Below are 16,295 nucleotides of genomic sequence, written 5' to 3' on the forward strand. Positions count from 1 at the left end.
CCGCCGTGCGAGTGCGTGTAGAGGCGCGTGCGGAGGGGCGCCCTCACCGCTTTTTTGTGTGTACTCTTCTTGGATGGTGCCGTGTCTGTGGGTCAGAATGTGGGTGTGTGTGCGGCCACCGCGCGTGCCACTGCTGCTGCTGCGTGATGTACTCGTCTATGTTGGTCCAAACAGTTTGACTGACGCATGATAAGATATACATACAAATCACCTTTCGGCTGACAGCCTGTATGTGTGTGTCCGCGCGCGCGTGTGTGTGTGTGTGTGTGTGTGTGTGTGTGCTGTTGCTGCTTGCTGCTTGCTGCTGCACCGGTGGTGGTCGTCCTGATGCAAAAACAACCATGTTGTGCGCGAGCGAGGCTATGAGCGCACATTTCGAGCCAAAACAAAACTCAACAGGTCTGAAGACCGCCACTGCTGTGTGTGTGTGGGTGTGTGTGTGTGTGTACGTGCACATCCGACGGCGAAGGAGTTCATTGAGACCCTCCGCCCCCTTTTTGTGGGCGGCAGGGCGCATCAACTCTCCGAGAGTGGAATTCAACGCAAGGGCGTCCTGCCCTTTGTGATTCGATCTTGTTTGTTCTCCTTTTTCTCTCTCCGAGAACTGGTGCTTTTATCGGTGTAAATTCTATTGCGGTCTACACAGTGGTCTGTTGAGGAACGCTATTGTTCGTACCTCAATACAAAAAGGTGTTCTTGTCGTTTGTCTGACTTCGCTGATGAACGTTACTCAGCCACAGTGACTGTCTCTATGTTTAGTGCAAATGCGTGTTGTTGTTTTTTTTTTTTGCAATTTTCTTGCCTACTTATGCTTAAGTTTGCGATATTTCGCAGATAGACTCTCTTTGCACCTCTCTCTTCCTCCTTCTTTTTTCTCTCTTCGTGTTACTGCTAGTGTGGGTGTTTTCACGGCGATTGTTTGGTGCTTTGCCTTGTTTTTTTTTAGGATTGTGGACTCTTGGGCTTTGTTTCTCATTCTGCTTGTTACCGTTGCCGAAAACGACGGTACTGAGCGCACCGTCAAGCCGTCGCTTCGACGAGCGTCATCAACTGACGCGCTGCACGTTCGCAGAGCAACCATTATTCATCTCTTTTTTGTTTGTTTGTCTCATGGCACACGCTGCTTCGGTGGACTTGAGGGGGCACAGTGCGGGCCTTCACGATCCTGTTTCGCCTCGAGTTGAGCTCACCACCTACCCGCTGGACGACTCGAAAGACCTTATCGAAGACATCGACTGTCAGAGCGGCGTGCTGGCCCTGCTGCGCCGCAGCGGTCGCCTTGAACTGCGAGACATGGAGGAAGATCGTCTCTTACAACGAGCCCTGGTGCGCAACCCCCACAGAGTATTCCTGCACCCCTCTGGTAGCCACGTGCTGACGACCGCCTCCGATGGCGAGGTCTACGCGCACGACACCTACGACGCACGCACGTCGGCCTCCACGCAGCTGCAAGGCGCAAACATGCTCGGTGCGTTCATTCAAGGCACGCAGGAGGTTGTCGTAGGAGAGTGTGTTGCCTGGCTTCCTCACGACAGCCTCGGAAGTCTGCCAGAGGACGAAGTTGCCGGAGAAGCCGTGTCTACCCGCGCGACACCCGCGCCTGCGTCGGGCTCCTCTGTTGCGCGTGCGGTGGACTGGACCTGTTTAATGGGCATCAACAAAGGCAACGCCGTGTTTGCCGTGCGTGTACGGACGAGCACCAGCAGTCCAGCTCGACTCAGAATCACGGCGACCGTCGCGTGGACGCTGCCGTCCCCTGTCGCACCCGCACTCCCCACCCGCACCGTGCTCTTTGAACGAGTCAACCCGTGCGGCTGCGTGCTGCTGCTCTCTACCACCACGCACCTGCACATGGCGTCCAGCAGTGAGGTCGACACCCCCGCCGCCATGTTTAATGCCCTCGCGTCTGGAGCGGCAACGCTGCAGACGCGCACGGTGCCCCTCTACGCCGGGACCGCCTCCACCGCCGAGGCGAACGGTCAGGTGCGCGTGTACCGGCCGTCGCCGAGCGCGGCACTGCAGTCTTTCATGTGGAACAGTGCGACAGGTGTGGTGCATGGCGTTTTCAGCCGCCCCGTCGCCGGCGACATGGACGACGAAAACGAGCGGCTCCTCTTCAGCGATGGGTGCGGTCTGGGTCGGCCCAGCGGGAGCGACACGCACGAAGAGGGAGGCAGCACATCCGCAAACGCCGCTGAACACACCATCGACTTGGCACGCGTCGTGGAAGAAGGCCAGGCCGCTTCCGATCTTCACCTTGACAAAGCCCTTCTGCCGCCTGCAACGGCCCCGCTTGCTGCGATTCCCACCGCCTTCCACATGTTGCTTGTGTACCCAACCCGCTGTGTCGTGCTGCATCAACCCCCCGGATTGCCGTGGCGCAGTCTGGCCGACAGAGTCGCGGACACCAGCAGCAGCAGCGACGCTCATGCGCGGCCTACACCGACAGAGTTGATTCAGCGCATTCGCTTCGACCCTTTTCGCGCGGCGCCTCCGCCGTCGTCGGAGCTTTGCGGGGCGGTGCACGACGTCGACGCGCACAAGTTCCTCCTCTTTAGTCGCACCCACATGTGGGAGGTGCAGATCGAAGACGAGACGCACCAGCAGTGGCGCCTCTTCCTGGAAAGGGGCTGCAATTCGAGGGAGTCGCTGGTGATGCGCAAGCGCTTTCTCGATGCGGCGTGTCGACTGGCGTTTTACTCGGGTGCCCAGCGCAACCTGTGCCAGTTCTACCGTGCGAAGTTCTTTCTCGACAGCGGGGCAACACGCCACGCCATCGCACAGTTTGCGAAGTGTGACTGGTTCGAGGACGTCTACGCGCTCCTCACAACCTACCGCAACGTGAACGTGCGCACGGCGTTTGTCGAGGCCCGCTTTTGCTTTTTGCTCGACCACCTCGCGTCGCTCGACGATTGGGCACCGCAGCTGACGACGCTGTTTATTCTCCTCGTGATCGCCAAGCTCGACCACGTCACACGCAGCGTTGCAGCGTCGACGGTGGTGGCCGCCGCCGCGGAAGAGGCGCTACACCAGTTCCTGAGCCGCACGGTGGAGCGCTGCGGCTCTTTTCTGGTAGAGAAGTCGGTGTACGAGGTGATTATCCGCCTCCTAGAAGAGCAGGGTCGCCGTGAGAGTGCGGTGCTCTTCGCCAAAGCCATGCAGCAGACCCGCTACGTCGTGTCTTCCTACGTTGCGCAGCACAAGTACGACGAGGCGGTGAAGGTGCTGTCGACGTGCTACGGCTCCACCGCCAAGCTGCGACCCTGGTACGACTTTACCTCCACCCTCATTCGGCACCGACCGGTGGCGTTGATCACAGGGCTGCTGCGCGTCCTGTCGCGAGAGGCGCGCGCCGGTCGGGTGATGCCGCTGCAGATGGAGCGCCTTATTCCCTCCTTTGTGCAGTACGACGTCTCCATGAACGAGGTGCCCGGTAACCGTGAGCATCAGGTGGTGGTGCTGCTGGATCAGTGCATTCACCGCTACGACTGCGCCGCCGCCGCGGTGCACAATTACTTTGCCTGCCTGCTAGCCCAAACGAAGGACTGCGATCGATTGGACGACTTCATCAGCACCTCCCTTTTCTTTGACGCTGGTTACGCACTGCGGGTGTGCCTGGAGCACGGCTGCACCGGCGCTGCGGTGGCGCTGTACAAGCACATGCACCTCTACCGCGATGCCGTGACGACGGCGCTGTACGCGCCGGAACACGTCCGCAGCACGGGCGAAGACGGTGGGCTGGGCGAGGAAGGCGAGGAGGACGTCGAGGATGTTCAGACGAACGCGTGGCCGGGGCTTGTGGCGGCGGAGGACACGCTGCGCGGACTTACCGGGAAACTGCCGCAGGAAGACCTCAAGCAACTGTGGATGCTCACAGCGGAGCACGCCCTTGCCAGCCACAACGTCGGCGCTGCCCTCGCCGTCGTGCAGGAGTCCGGCGGCGTGCTGCGCACCGAGGACGTTCTTCGCCGCGTCGCGGACGCCAGCGTCGTCGGCGACTTTCGCGAAGCCATCTGCGAGTCGTTTGACGCCTACGCGCTCCAGAAGAAGCAGCTCAGCAGGACGCAGGACGAAGTCTATCAAACAGCCGAGGCCGTCAAGAAGGATCTGCGGCAGACGCGGCAGCAGTTCGGGTATATCACCGCAAGTCAGCGCTGCCCGCTGTGCCACCGCCCGCTCCTGCAAAGCACCACACCGTACTTTGTGTACCCAAACTGCGGACACGTCGTGCACGAGACGTGCGCGGTGGCGCGGCTGGAGGCGATGGGCGGGCTGGAGGCGTTTTTGGCCGACGACGGCATCGCGCCGCACGTGATGGACGGCGTGCGCGACGTGCATGAGCTTGCCCAGCAAGACTGCGTGATGTGTGGCGAGGCGGTGGTGGTCGAGGTGGACATGCCTCTCTGTGTCAAGGACGCTTCGTGGGCCGTGTAACAAGAGGACTTTTTCTGTCTCGTCTCCTTCTTGTGTTGTTTGTTTTGTTTTCCCCCGCCTACAACGCGCCACGGGAGCTTCGAAGTTGGCGAAATCGCTCTCCAAGAGGCGACTGCGCTTTCCTACCGCATCGTGAGCAACGTTGTCTGTAATGAACGAACACACGCGAAAGAAAAGCGCCACGCCGCTGGTAATGCCACGGCGTCTCCCACCTTATCGAAGAGGCGAGAAACGTCCGCCGGGCATGGCTTACAGGAAAACCCCGCGGGGGTGAGAATGGTGATTTGCGATGGGCCTTCCGCCGCGCGCGCGCTGCCGGCGTTGTTGCTGCGAATTTTTTCCCTCGTTCCCCCCCCCCCCTTCCCCCCGCCTGGGCAAAGCCCGCCCTCCCCAGGCCCCAGAGGGGGCGGCGGCGCGCCCCGGCGGGCCGCCCAACCGCAAGACCAGAGCCGCGGCAGGCGCGGGCGCGAGAGCCGGAAGCGAAGACGGGAGGAGCGGAAACACATCGCGACCTGGCGCCGCGCAGCGCAGCCAAGGCGAGCGGGAAAAAGCCTCCACCGCCATGCAAAAGGGAGAAGGAGACTGCGCTTTCCGCGAGCGGCAACGCAGGCCAGCAGCAGAAGAGCGACGCCCACGAATGACGCTAGAAGCGTTTCAGACGCGTTACAATCCGAACCGCTGCCTCGTTTCTTTCTTTGTCTGCTGTTGTTGATTTTGTCTGCCGACTGCTTGTGTAAGCAATTGCCGATCAGTTGCTGCCACGTCAAACGCCGTCGAGAGTTCGTCGTGGCGCTTTTGCTTATGTTTACGGAACGAGCACGACGATAAAATGAGAGTAGACGTGTACCGATAATAACGAAAAGAACAATAATAATAAAACGTTTTGATATCGCTGAAAAGGAAAAAAGAGATTAGACTTTTGAAACGGCCAGCGCGGGCCTGTCGTCACCCCGGATGAACGGAGCGCTTTCGAAATAATCCACTAAACGTCTTGCTGACTTTGCTGTTCTGGGCATACCCCTCGTTCGTGTTTTTCTTTTAGTTGGCGTTTTGCGTCGTTCATTGATGCGGCGCAATCGTGGGTGAAGAGCACTGCAGCTGTTTTCTTCCTTCTTCGATGATGACGGCCTCCTCATGTGTGTCTCTTCACGGGCCGTACTCGAGGGGAAAGAACGTTTTGCTGTCGTTGCCGAACAGCTTCTCCTCATTCAGCGCCTCAATCTTTTTCATTTCGCCATCATCCAGTACAAAATCGTGAATCTGGAAGTTTTCGCGAATGCGGTCGGTGTGGTTCGACTTGGGGATCGCCACCATTCCAGACTGCAGATTCCACCGCAGCAACACCTGCGCCACCGTGTGGTGATGCTTGGATGCAATTTCCTGCAGAATCGGCAGCTTCAGAGCCTCCCCACGGCACAGCGGGCGAGACGCCATGACAACAACGCCTGCCTTCGCACACAAGGAGCGCAGCGCCTTCTGCTGAGCAAGCGGGTGGACCTCGACCTGATTCACCATCGGCCGTATTTTGCAGTGGTCGAGCACCGCCTGGGTTTGATCCGCGTCGAAGTTCGACAGCCCAATTGCATGGGCCTTGCCTTTTTCGTAGAGGAACTCCATCGCCTTCCACGTCTCCAAGAACGACTCCTGCGGACCGGGCCAATGAATCAGATAGAGATCCACGTAGTCAACTCCCAGCGCGGCTAGGCTGCGCTCCAAGGCGTCAATGGTCTTTTGATAGCCGTGATCGGAGTTCCACACCTTGGTCGTGATGAACACCTCCTCGCGTGGGACGCCACAGTCCCGCACGGCGCGTCCCACGTCGGCTTCGTTCCCGTAAAGGGATGCGGTGTCGATGAGCCGGTAACCAACCTCCAGTGCGCACTTCACGTTTTGGTACGTCTGATCACCCCCTGCGGCCTTCCACACACCCAAGCCCAGCTGAGGCATGCGGTGCTGGTTGTGGAGGACCACGTAGGCGTTATCAGCGCTGGATGGCATGGTGGAAAGCTGAAGGTGCGCTGCTTTAATCGACGCTACAACGGCCAGTGACACCTACTACAAATGGATTTGCTAAACGATAGTGGGTTTTGATACTCTTTGAGCTTTTCAATGTAGACGAAGGTAAAAGTGGTACAAGGTTGAGTCAGCCCATTGATAATAATGACGCGGTGTGAATGCAGCAAGGACATCAAGTGCAACAGGAAAGAAGAAAGGGGAGACAGCTTTTTTCTTTAATGGATTACACTTTGTTACTGAGCAGGGCGACAAAACCCCACAACGCATGCGTTCCAGTACAAGCATCGTTGTTTCGGTTGAGGAAAGCAACAGCGTGTTATGATTGCTGCTGATAATATGAGTAGTAGTATAATGTTTCTTTTTTCAGTTCAGCTTCAGTTTTGCTCTTTCACGTGTGTATGTAACAAAGCATGGTACTTGAAAGCTCTGCGGGAAATCGCACGCCTTGACGCCGCGTGAACCCACAACGTCGCAGCATCAAGGCAAGTCGAATCGAAAACTCAAACAACAAGGAGGGAAAATTTGATACCACAATAAATTCAGCCGTTCATCGTTTTCGAACAGGAGTGGGTGCAGTGATGCAGTTAGCACATTTCAAACAGAGAAACAAAGGAACCGCTTGTATAACAGTCACGACATACCAAAGGCCATGGAGGAGCAACAAACGGAATGCGCCACCTATCCCCCCTTCCTCTTGTGAGGAACATATGCGCTCACTTCTGTGGACTCCGCTTCTCATCGCTTTTCCAGATCCTCTTCGATTCCAACTGAAAGAGCACCTCATCGGTGGTGGAACTGATAGCGGGCAAGAGCATCGGCGTGATGGACTGGTAAATCGCGTAGCCGGCGTACTTCTCCGCCGACAGCTTCTCCGTAATGACCGCGGTAGAAAACAGCGTGAGAGCCTCCAGCACGACACACCCGATCCACTGCCACGACGCCAGCGAACCCGCGCCGCAGCACTGCGCAGCCACCGCCAGCATGACCCAAATGCCGCCCTCGCAGAACACGTTCAAGTGACGACTGTAGCCGAAGACGCCCGTGACGCAGAAGCCGTAACAGTACGGCGACTGCCCAAGCGCGCGGCCTTTTGCTTGGTGGAAGCGCCACTGCTGCTCATCGCAGACGGCTTCCAGCACAATCAGCGCTAACATCACCGCCGCAAAGACCACCTCTTTCGCCGTAGCCGGGGCAGCAGAAAACTGCATCACCGGCAGCGTGATGGCCCAAAGCAGCCACGTCTGAAAGAGAGAGATGGCGGCGAAGTTGAAGAGCGTCCAGATCGCTGGGTGATGCGCAAAGACACGCCATGTCCGCACGTAGTTCCAGCGGTAGTCCTCGCTGCCGCGAGAGTAGCCGCCACGGCGAAAAAAATTGAAGGTCAGCCGGCAGCCCCATACCGTGATGACGAAACCGTACAGCGCCGCCGCGCTGATGGGCGATACTCCTGCCGAGAAGGACGTGTTTGTGGGTGTGCCGCCGTGTTCATGATGGGTGTAGTAGATCTGAATCCACGTGTACACCACGGGCAGGATAGACCACGAGCGGTCCACCCATGAGTAGTTGTCGTTGACGTGGGCGGCGAGGAACAACACGACGGCCGCCGCGACCATCAACGACCCCGACAAGTGGAGAGAGTTGGCCGTGACGGTGGAGACACCGGTGTTCATGATGCAAAACACTACACAAAGAAAAAGGAAGCACAAAAATGCAATGATGCTGAAATCACGCAGCTAAACGGAAAGCCACAACACGCAAGAAGTACAAAGAGAGCAATTTGAGTATAACAGGAGAAGGACGTGCACCAATAACAACGGAAAAAGATCGAATCCGCGTGTCTGCGTTTGGAGTTCGTGTGCGTGTGTCGTACGATGGCCGCGTTCGGCGAGCGGGAGAGCTGGCGGTAATGTGGGGCTGTTCTCTGTCAGAGAAGGAAACGTGAGACACAAGCAAAAGTTGGGACAAGTGCGACGGAGTGGTGATACATCAGCTCCTCACAAACAAGGAGTTCTACGCGTGTGGTGCGTCGTGGGAGCAAAGGCCTCCGAGTGCACCAACACAGCTGTTGCTGTGCCGCGGTCCAGATGCGCTGCCGAGGAAGGCAACGACACTTTCAAAGACGCACAGTAGTAAGCAGCCGGCTTCACGCAACCGTTCAGCTTTACGCCATTTTCCCGTTTTCCATTCCATGTGTTCTGTGTGGGTGTGTTTGTATGTCAGAAGGCATACACAGCATGTGGGCATTCAGCAAGCCCCCTGCAATACCTTGCGCTTCACCGACGTCGACTCCACAAAAAATGCTCCGACTCGCTCTATGTAAGCAAAGATCAACGTGCTAAGAAAAAAAAAGGAGCGTTAGGGGTGGTAAAGAAAACAAAGAAAAACGGACAGGAAACCACGAGAAAAAAGACGGGGACCATTTTCCTGTCCGTCGACGTTATCACTCAAAAAAAAAAACCCACTTGCTCAATATGTGATTGTTAAATGGGGAAAAGCGCATAGTACATTTATACGTGGTTGCTTGTACGTTTCACGTCCTCAGCACAGAGCGCGCACGCGCCGGTGACGTGTACGCCCCCGCTTCCATGTGTGTGTGCGTCGCCAAGTAAAAAAAAAAAAATACCAATTTGCCTCCCTTCCGTTCAGGCGTTCTTAGAGTATAACGAAAAAAAAAAGGATAATTTGAACGGCCAAGATCGCAGACAGAGAGAAAAAAGAAAAGTGTTTGTGTAGCGGTGCCCTACTTCAGCTCCTTGATCAGGTCCTTCGTGATGTTTTTGTGGTGTGCCTCGATCGTGCCGCCACCGATCTCCAGCAGTTTCGCATCACGCCACAGCCGCTCCACCGGCATCCCACGTGAGTAGCCCATGCCACCCATTACCTGGATCGCAGCATCCGCCACCCTCTTCGCCACGGGCGTGGCAAAAAGCTTCGCCGCGTCGCTGCCCAGGCGATTCTTGTTGTTCGGGTGCACGTGCTGGCTCACGGTGTACACGAGCGCCTTCGCCGCCTCCGTGTCCGCGTAGCCCTCGGCGATGTAGCGCTGGATCTGACCGAAGTTCGAGATGGGCTGCCCGAAGGCCTTGCGCTCCGCTGCGTACTTCGTCATCAACTCCACCGAGCGCTCGGCGATGCCGACGGACATGGCCGCCAAAGTCACCCGCTCCAGCTCCAAGTTCCGCATCATGCCCACCACTCCCTTGCCCTCCGCGCCGAGCAGGTTCTCCTTTGGCACGACGACGTCCTCGAAAAACAGCTCACACATGTGGGATGCGCGCATGCCGCACTTGTCGATCTTCGGCCCCTGCGTGAAGCCCTTCGTGCCGCGCTCCACAACAAACGACGTGATCTTGTCGTTCACCTTGGCGTAGACGAGAAAAACGTCAGCCACGGTGCCGTTCGTGATCCATATTTTGCTCCCGTTCAGCACGTAGTCCCCATTCGCGTCCTTCTTGGCAGTGGTGCGCATGCCGAGCACGTCGGTGCCCGCACTCGGCTCCGACATGCCCATCGCACCAACGTGTTCGCCGGAAAGCACTTTGGGCAGCCACCGCTGCCGCTGCTCCGGCGACGCGCTGAAGTAGAAGTTGTTCACAAAGAGTATCGCATGCGTCAAATAAGCGAGACAGAAGCCCGGATCGTACTTGGAGAGCTCGTGGTGCACAATGACAGCAGCCACCGCGTCCATGCCGGCGCCGTGGTCCTCCTCCGGGATCGTCACACCCATCACACCGAGATCGGCGAGCTGATTGAAGAGTTCGCGGTTGAAGTGGCCGTTGATGTCGTCCTCCCTCGCGTGTTTGTCAACCACGTCACGCGAGAACTTGGCGATGGTGTCGCGCAGGGCGGCGTGCTCGGGCGTGGGGTTGAAGATGTCGGTGTAGCTGCGGCGTGCCGCTACCGCACCGACACTGGCAGCGATGCCGGCCGACGCGGAGAGGCAGTGGAAGGACGAGGACGCCGCACGACGCATTTTCCCTTCGGCTCTTCAACGAAGGAGTTGGGGTAGAAGAAGCGAATGAGCAAAAGAGGGAGAACGAGAGGGCGCCCGCTGCAAGGGCAGTGAACGAGAACGAACGGCGTGCAAAGGGATCTGCTTCAGAGCACAGATCAGTAAGACAGGGCAGTGGCACGGGAAATGGCAAGAAATGACTCGAGGGATGATAATAGAGGTGCTATGTCCTTGGGAACAAACAAATAGTTTCCAAGATGATGGTAGTACGAATAGCCGAAGTGTCGGTGAGACAGGGACAACAGCAGATCGATCAACGGTATTAAAGAGAAAAAAGGAGCGCAGATAACAGGAGAGTTGGATAAGAAGAGCTTGAGAGCAGTGAAAGCAAAAAACGCCGGTTGCCCTCCCACCGTGGCAAAAACAAACCTTCACAACGAAGCGTGGGTGCAACGCCTCCACACTTCAATAAAACAAGCCTGTGGCAAGGGTTCTTCTTGGACGCGTCACGAGCAGGAAGCGAGCTAAAAGTGATGAGTATAAGGCGGATAGCCCCTTGGTACATGTTTCGATGCGTATTGATGAACTGTGATGTTAGCGGCACACGCGTGTTGCTTCCTTGCACCGCTTTATGGAAATGAATTATCTTACAGCCGAGCGCTGTGAAAAGGGCAATTCGGCAGCCGCAGAGCCTTTTCTCATGTGTGGAATCACTGTGCGCTGCATTCAAACAGCGCCAAGAAGAAAAGCAAGACAACCACCACTATCTTAACTCGCAGCGCTGCCGTCACCGCTTTCTTCGTCCGGGTCGCCCTCACTTGGATCAATGCTGTGGTCTTCTTTCGCATCGGTTGCAACGGCGGGGCTCGCCTGAGCCGCTTTCCGCGGTGGGATCGCCGCGAGCAGCATGAACGCTCCTTCCTCGCTGCCGCCGCCTTCCACGCTCTCCGCACGCAGAGCGGACGGGGTGTGCAGCAGACGCTCCGCCGTGGTGAGCCGCGACGCATCCACCGCCGCCATGATCCTTCGCACCGTCTCCGTCATGTACGTAATCGACGAGCTCGTGGTAAGTGTATGTCCCTCATCCGCGGTGCAGGTGTGGAGGGCGCGGCGTAGCTCCAACGAGTAGCGGCCCCGCATACCGAGCACCGCCAAACACTGCTCCAGCGGGGTGAAGAGGGGGTGTGTCTCCGCATTCGCCTCCTCTTCCGCTGCGGCACTGCGAGCGCCGGCACCAATCATGCGGCTCAGTCCTCGTGTCTGCGCCGCGGACCGCAGCGAACCCACCGACGGGCAGCCGCCCTCCTGCGGCACACGAAACCGATAATCCACGCAGCTCCCCGTCACGTAGCTCTTCAAGCTCCACAGCGCGGCCGAGAGGAGTCGAATGCCGTCCGTTGCGCTGCTGCTGCCCCCACCGCCGCCGGAGCGCAGAATCGATTTGGCCGTCTTGCGCTTATTGCGGGGCACACGAAGCAGTTGGGCACGCATCGACCCGTTTCGCGCAAACACAGCGCGCACGAATTCGAGGTCGAGGTCCAGGTGCGGACCGGAGAGCAGCGCACGCCGAAAAAAGCCCTCGTTCGCGCGAAGGTGGCGGTAGCGACGCCACAGTGCGACGCTGTCAGCGCGAATGCCCTCGTAATAATCGCTTCCTGCTAGCAGCATCAAGAAGACAAAATCAACTCGATAAGACGGAAGCAGCTCGGACGAGAGAGGCGGGTTCGGCACCGCGTTCGACCAGTGTTCCATCAGCTCATGCAGCGAAGTGAGCGAGTAGTCGAAGGGGTCGACGAGGGTGAAGTAGGAGTATGGCGTGGCGACCATCGCCACCAAAATAAGATCGGAATCGTTGCCCACGAAGGTAATCGCGTCATCCGGCTTGTAGGTCCCATCCGCGACGTTGGCTGCCCAAAGCTGCCGTAGCAGACCCGAAATCTTCACCTCCCCTTCGCCGGCCGTGCGGCAGCCCGACACACGCAACTGCCTCCACGAGTACTGTCGCTGCTGCTGCGCTTTGCGCCGTTGCAGGTGGGAGGTGATGTACTCCTCGCACGCCAGAACGAACTCCGACCCGCACAGAATCTCCTCGCGACGCAGCGGCACGCCGTCCCGCGTGAGGTCGCTCGTGTAGGCAGCGGACGATATCGCGCCGCTGGTGGCGGCCGCAGCTGTGGTGGACTGCTGGTTACTCTTGTCAGGGCTAGAAGATATACTTGCAGGGCAGGGTGCGTTGACGGGTAACGATCGCCGACGCTCCTTTTGCGTCTTTATCTTAAGAACGGGAGCCACGCCGTCGAAGACGAGCACCAGCGTGTCCTCTGGGCGCACCCTCAAGAGGAGCTCGTCTACACGGGTCACCACAGCGCGCAGGGTGGCCGCCGTGGTGGGTTTGGTGGGCTCGTAGGACATGTGCAGCACGGCGTTCATGTCGATGAAGAGGTGCCGTGGGTTGACGCCGTAGCACGTGGCGCGGGCGTTCTTGTTTGGGTAGGCATACTGAACGTTGTGGTGCTCCACGTAGTTCCACAGTCCTTTGACGCCCATGATGCCGCGTGTTTTGTCGCCGTTCTACGGAACCAACGCGAGGTGAGGATGTGCGTACTTCACTCGAACGAGGATGAAGGCAGATGCTTCTCAGGTGTGCAGCAAGACACAGTTCAGAAAAAAAAAACAAGAAAAGAAAAGTCCAACGATGTGGAGAAAGGTAGAGGCGCAGAGGCGCGTGAAGGGAGTAGACACTTGAAGACAAACACAAAAAACGAAAAAGCATGCGAGCACCGCTGGAGATACACAAACGCGCCCCGGTGGAAGAAAGTCTTATAGAAGTGCACGAAGCTGTTCGTGTTGATGAACCTTATCTGTACCGTAAAGACAAATAGCTGCAAAAGCGCGCCACGGTCGTGACTTATCCAGGTTGTTTTGGAGATGCCCATGAGGCCTACGTTTTTCCCGTAGATCCCTGCGCTGCAGTGTTTATGATTCGGATGTATTGTGTATGTTTGCCGTTTTCGCTGCTTCTCTTTCTTTTCTTTTTTTTTTTTGCTTTCCTTCTCTGCAGGCGATACGCGCGATAAAGGCAGCAGAGAAAATGCAGAAGACAATGATGAAAAAGGGGGCTTTTTTTGGGAGGCTTTTCTTTCTGCCGAAGGTCTGGGATGTGGAATTGAGTAAAGCGTGCAGTCATCGATACGGAGTTGTGAAAGGAGAAAACACACACACACTCACACACACTGTGCAAACGACCCTCCCCGGTGCGGAGGTGGAAGAAAGCGAACTTCATACAAAAAAAGAAAGAGAGAAGATGAAAAAAAAAGTGTGGCAGTTGAAATACCCCGCCGTAAGTGACGATTATGTATCTTCAAGGAAGCGAAACAGAACGAACACAAATAGGCAAAGAGTGCTGTCGGGGAGGAGACAGGTGGTGCAAAAAGAGAAGAGGATTCGCTTCCTTGCAATTTCAGCTTACAGCGTTGAATTTGTGGAAAAGGAGAGCAAAAACAAAACCAAAGTGACTCAGCACCGATGTAAGTGACTACCAAGCAAGCAAACAACAAACAAGCAGTAGAAGGAGCTAGGAAGTTGCTCACACAGGAGTCACACATGGAAAATCAGTCACGAGAAGAAGAAAGACACGCGGACCCGTCCCGTCGCGGCGTCCACATCGGTGTCATTCAAACCAATAAAAGAGATGCCGCCTTCGCAGCTGCGGAAAGCATAACGGAAAGCGCAGAACAAAACGTACAAGAAAAAATTTAAGAAAGCGATCGAAAATGAAAAAGAAAATCAAGAGATGCGCTTCGATCACATTTGAACGAACCCAACGCGCTTACGCAAAGTTGAACAAAAAACAGTGTTTACGACAAGGCAGATAACCCAAGTAAACCTGCAACGACTCGCTGTCTAACTTTTTACGCTTACCTCCACTGTGACAGCTCTTCCCACATCACGCGAGATATTGATCAGCCCAACGTTCTTGACTGGTATGCTCTTATGTTCCTCGGCGCCGCCAGCCTTGCTGCAATGCACAGAAATGGGCAGAACAAACGCGGTGACAAGTACGACCACAACAACAACAAAAAGATTCGAAAACAACGCAACCTGCGCCACACACACGAACGCGAGTAGAAGAGATTTACGGCGGGGGAGAAAGAGTCAGCAGATATTTGGAGTGGCAGGAAAGAAAAAAAAAGAAATGGAAAGGAGAGGAACTAAAATTGAGAAACAGCCTTTTCTTTTTAAAGAGCGTACACATCCAAAAAAAAAAGAAGATGTGTGGAAAAGCACAAAGATAAACGAGTCTAATATCAACACCTATTTACTCCCATAAAGCGGTTTGCGTCCACGGGATGAAGCAAGGAGAGACGAAGCGCACATACAAGGAAAAACAAAAATGAAACAGACGGGAGGAGAATGTGTCGTACTTCCTCTAAATTAAGTGCGTGACTCCGCCCCGCTTGAAGAAGGTGGTGGAAGGGAGGGTAGAGAACGACGCATCCACCAGCGACGGCGGCTGGGGCTGGGCGATACCTTGATGGTGCGGGGTGTCGCAGAGGTGGTGCAATTCGGCAGCCGTCGACGCATCTTCGTCCGCGACGGCGACGTTGTTGAGAAACGAAATCGCACTCCGTCGACTCCGCTCCACCGAGGAAGGGTGGCCACCCGACAAGCAGGTCGAGGAAACATTGCAGGTCGAGTCGCTCGCCCTCGACGTCAGCCCACTCGGAGCCCCCAGCAAGACGTGAGAGGGAAGCAGTTCGCCAGAGTTCATGGCCCTGATGCTGATCCTGCGATTAAAGCCGCGACCGACACGCTTGCCACGGTACACCTCCGTCTCTGCAGGCGTCGATGGGCCGTCGTCGAGCCCATCCTTTTCCGGCCGCCACCAGTGCGTCTCGTGCGGTGAGCGCACATCGCCATAACCTCTCAACGGCAATCTCTCTCCCAACCTCGAGGCGCTCTTGCCTGGTGCTAACATCGCATTGCTCTGTGCGGGTGGTGGAGTTACCAGCGCTGTAGGAGCTCTCGACAACGCGGAAGAGGGCAGCGGTGGCAGCGGCGTGGTCGCACAATTGGTACGCACGACACGTGTAGGGCTCCCTGCCTTCGGCGGCATTTGATCCGTCAGCGGAGACATATTGGGATCACCGCCCAACCTGTCCGGGCTCGACCTCCGCACTTCCCCGGCACCCTGGTGAGAGATGGTGACCGTGCCATCCAGCGAAGAAACCATGCTGAAACGGCGGTCCGACAACGAAGTGGCGCTGCTGTCCGTTGAGTCGCCACTGAAGCTGCTGAAGAGCAGCTCGGTCGCCGCGCTCGTCATGGTCGGCATCGGCTTCGCTTGGTGCGTGTCGGGCTGCTCGACACTGCTGCTGCTGCTGCTGCTGCTGCGCACCTGCGCCGTCGCGGAGGAAGCTTGTGAGGAGCCGCAGCACTCGTTGTCCGGCGCCGTACGCGCTTTGCGCATCAACACCCATTCCTCCTGCTTTTCCACGGGAGGTATGTGCATGCTGATGCGCCGAATCGGTTCGTGCAGGTTAGTTGCTGTCGCGGCAGCAGCGGCGACGCCACCGTGGAGCGAAAAGGGAGTTGCGGAGACGTGCACAGGGGAAATGCCGCCACCGACGGGAATGAAGCGTGGGACGAGCGAGTTTGCCCGCCCCACGCTGCGGAGCTGGGCGACGGCGGAGGGCTCAGGAGAGTCGGCCTTCATGTCGAGACAAGTCGCATGCACACGCAGCAGTCAAGAAGAAGAACAACAAAAAGCGGTGGCGGAGAAATCCGTCTGTGTGAGAAAGAGAGAGAGAGTAACAAAAAAAAAAACAAGGCGCACCACAGTGGACGACCCAGTCAGAGAAAAAAAAGTTTTGCTTTAAAAAGGAACACATAC

At 56.9% G+C, this 16,295-nt stretch overlaps 6 protein-coding genes across 9 annotated transcripts; 1 reads left to right on the plus strand and 5 right to left on the minus strand.

Annotated features, from left to right (window-relative positions):
* Positions 1–944: 944 nt before the first annotated feature.
* Positions 945–4,434, plus strand: ABB37_04308 (hypothetical protein; the record flags this gene model as incomplete). The annotated part of the gene is made up of 1 exon (XM_015801942.1): positions 945–4,434. The coding sequence occupies exon 1, from the start codon at positions 1,111–1,113 to the stop codon at positions 4,432–4,434; it is 3,324 nt and encodes a 1,107-aa protein (XP_015659343.1). The 5' UTR covers positions 945–1,110.
* A 1,146-nt stretch (positions 4,435–5,580) lies between these two features.
* ABB37_04309 (putative mitochondrial aldo-keto reductase (AKR)) lies at positions 5,581–6,537 on the minus strand (the record flags this gene model as incomplete). Its single annotated transcript, XM_015801943.1, has 1 exon — positions 5,581–6,537. The coding sequence occupies exon 1, from the start codon at positions 6,430–6,432 to the stop codon at positions 5,581–5,583; it is 852 nt and encodes a 283-aa protein (XP_015659344.1). The 5' UTR covers positions 6,433–6,537.
* A 626-nt stretch (positions 6,538–7,163) lies between these two features.
* ABB37_04310 (hypothetical protein) lies at positions 7,164–8,372 on the minus strand (the record flags this gene model as incomplete). 2 transcript variants are annotated; one of them, XM_015801945.1, is made up of 1 exon in its annotated part: positions 7,164–8,372. In XM_015801945.1, the coding sequence occupies exon 1, from the start codon at positions 8,118–8,120 to the stop codon at positions 7,164–7,166; it is 957 nt and encodes a 318-aa protein (XP_015659346.1). In that variant the 5' UTR covers positions 8,121–8,372. The 2 variants fall into 2 exon arrangements, with proteins under 2 accessions (XP_015659346.1, XP_015659345.1); XM_015801944.1 differs by having other exon boundaries at positions 7,164–8,348.
* Positions 8,373–9,190: 818 nt separating this feature from the next.
* Positions 9,191–10,633, minus strand: ABB37_04311 (putative mitochondrial isovaleryl-coA dehydrogenase; the record flags this gene model as incomplete). Of its 2 annotated transcripts, none has more annotated exons than XM_015801947.1 (1): positions 9,191–10,633. In XM_015801947.1, exon 1 carries the CDS (start codon positions 10,421–10,423, stop codon positions 9,191–9,193), a length of 1,233 nt encoding a protein of 410 aa, XP_015659348.1. In that variant the 5' UTR covers positions 10,424–10,633. The 2 variants fall into 2 exon arrangements, with proteins under 2 accessions (XP_015659348.1, XP_015659347.1); XM_015801946.1 differs by having other exon boundaries at positions 9,191–10,626.
* A 537-nt stretch (positions 10,634–11,170) lies between these two features.
* ABB37_04312 (hypothetical protein) lies at positions 11,171–13,039 on the minus strand (the record flags this gene model as incomplete). Of its 2 annotated transcripts, none has more annotated exons than XM_015801949.1 (1): positions 11,171–13,039. In XM_015801949.1, the coding sequence occupies exon 1, from the start codon at positions 12,947–12,949 to the stop codon at positions 11,171–11,173; it is 1,779 nt and encodes a 592-aa protein (XP_015659350.1). In that variant the 5' UTR covers positions 12,950–13,039. The 2 variants fall into 2 exon arrangements, with proteins under 2 accessions (XP_015659350.1, XP_015659349.1); XM_015801948.1 differs by having other exon boundaries at positions 11,171–13,036.
* A 1,792-nt stretch (positions 13,040–14,831) lies between these two features.
* Positions 14,832–16,118, minus strand: ABB37_04313 (hypothetical protein; the record flags this gene model as incomplete). The annotated part of the gene is made up of 1 exon (XM_015801950.1): positions 14,832–16,118. One exon carries the CDS (start codon positions 16,116–16,118, stop codon positions 14,832–14,834), a length of 1,287 nt encoding a protein of 428 aa, XP_015659351.1.
* Between the last annotated feature and the right edge of the window lie 177 nt (positions 16,119–16,295).

The sequence above is a fragment of the Leptomonas pyrrhocoris genome (genome assembly GCF_001293395.1).
Source record: "Leptomonas pyrrhocoris isolate H10 chromosome Unknown, whole genome shotgun sequence".
Taxonomy (NCBI): Eukaryota; Euglenozoa; class Kinetoplastea; order Trypanosomatida; family Trypanosomatidae; genus Leptomonas; species Leptomonas pyrrhocoris.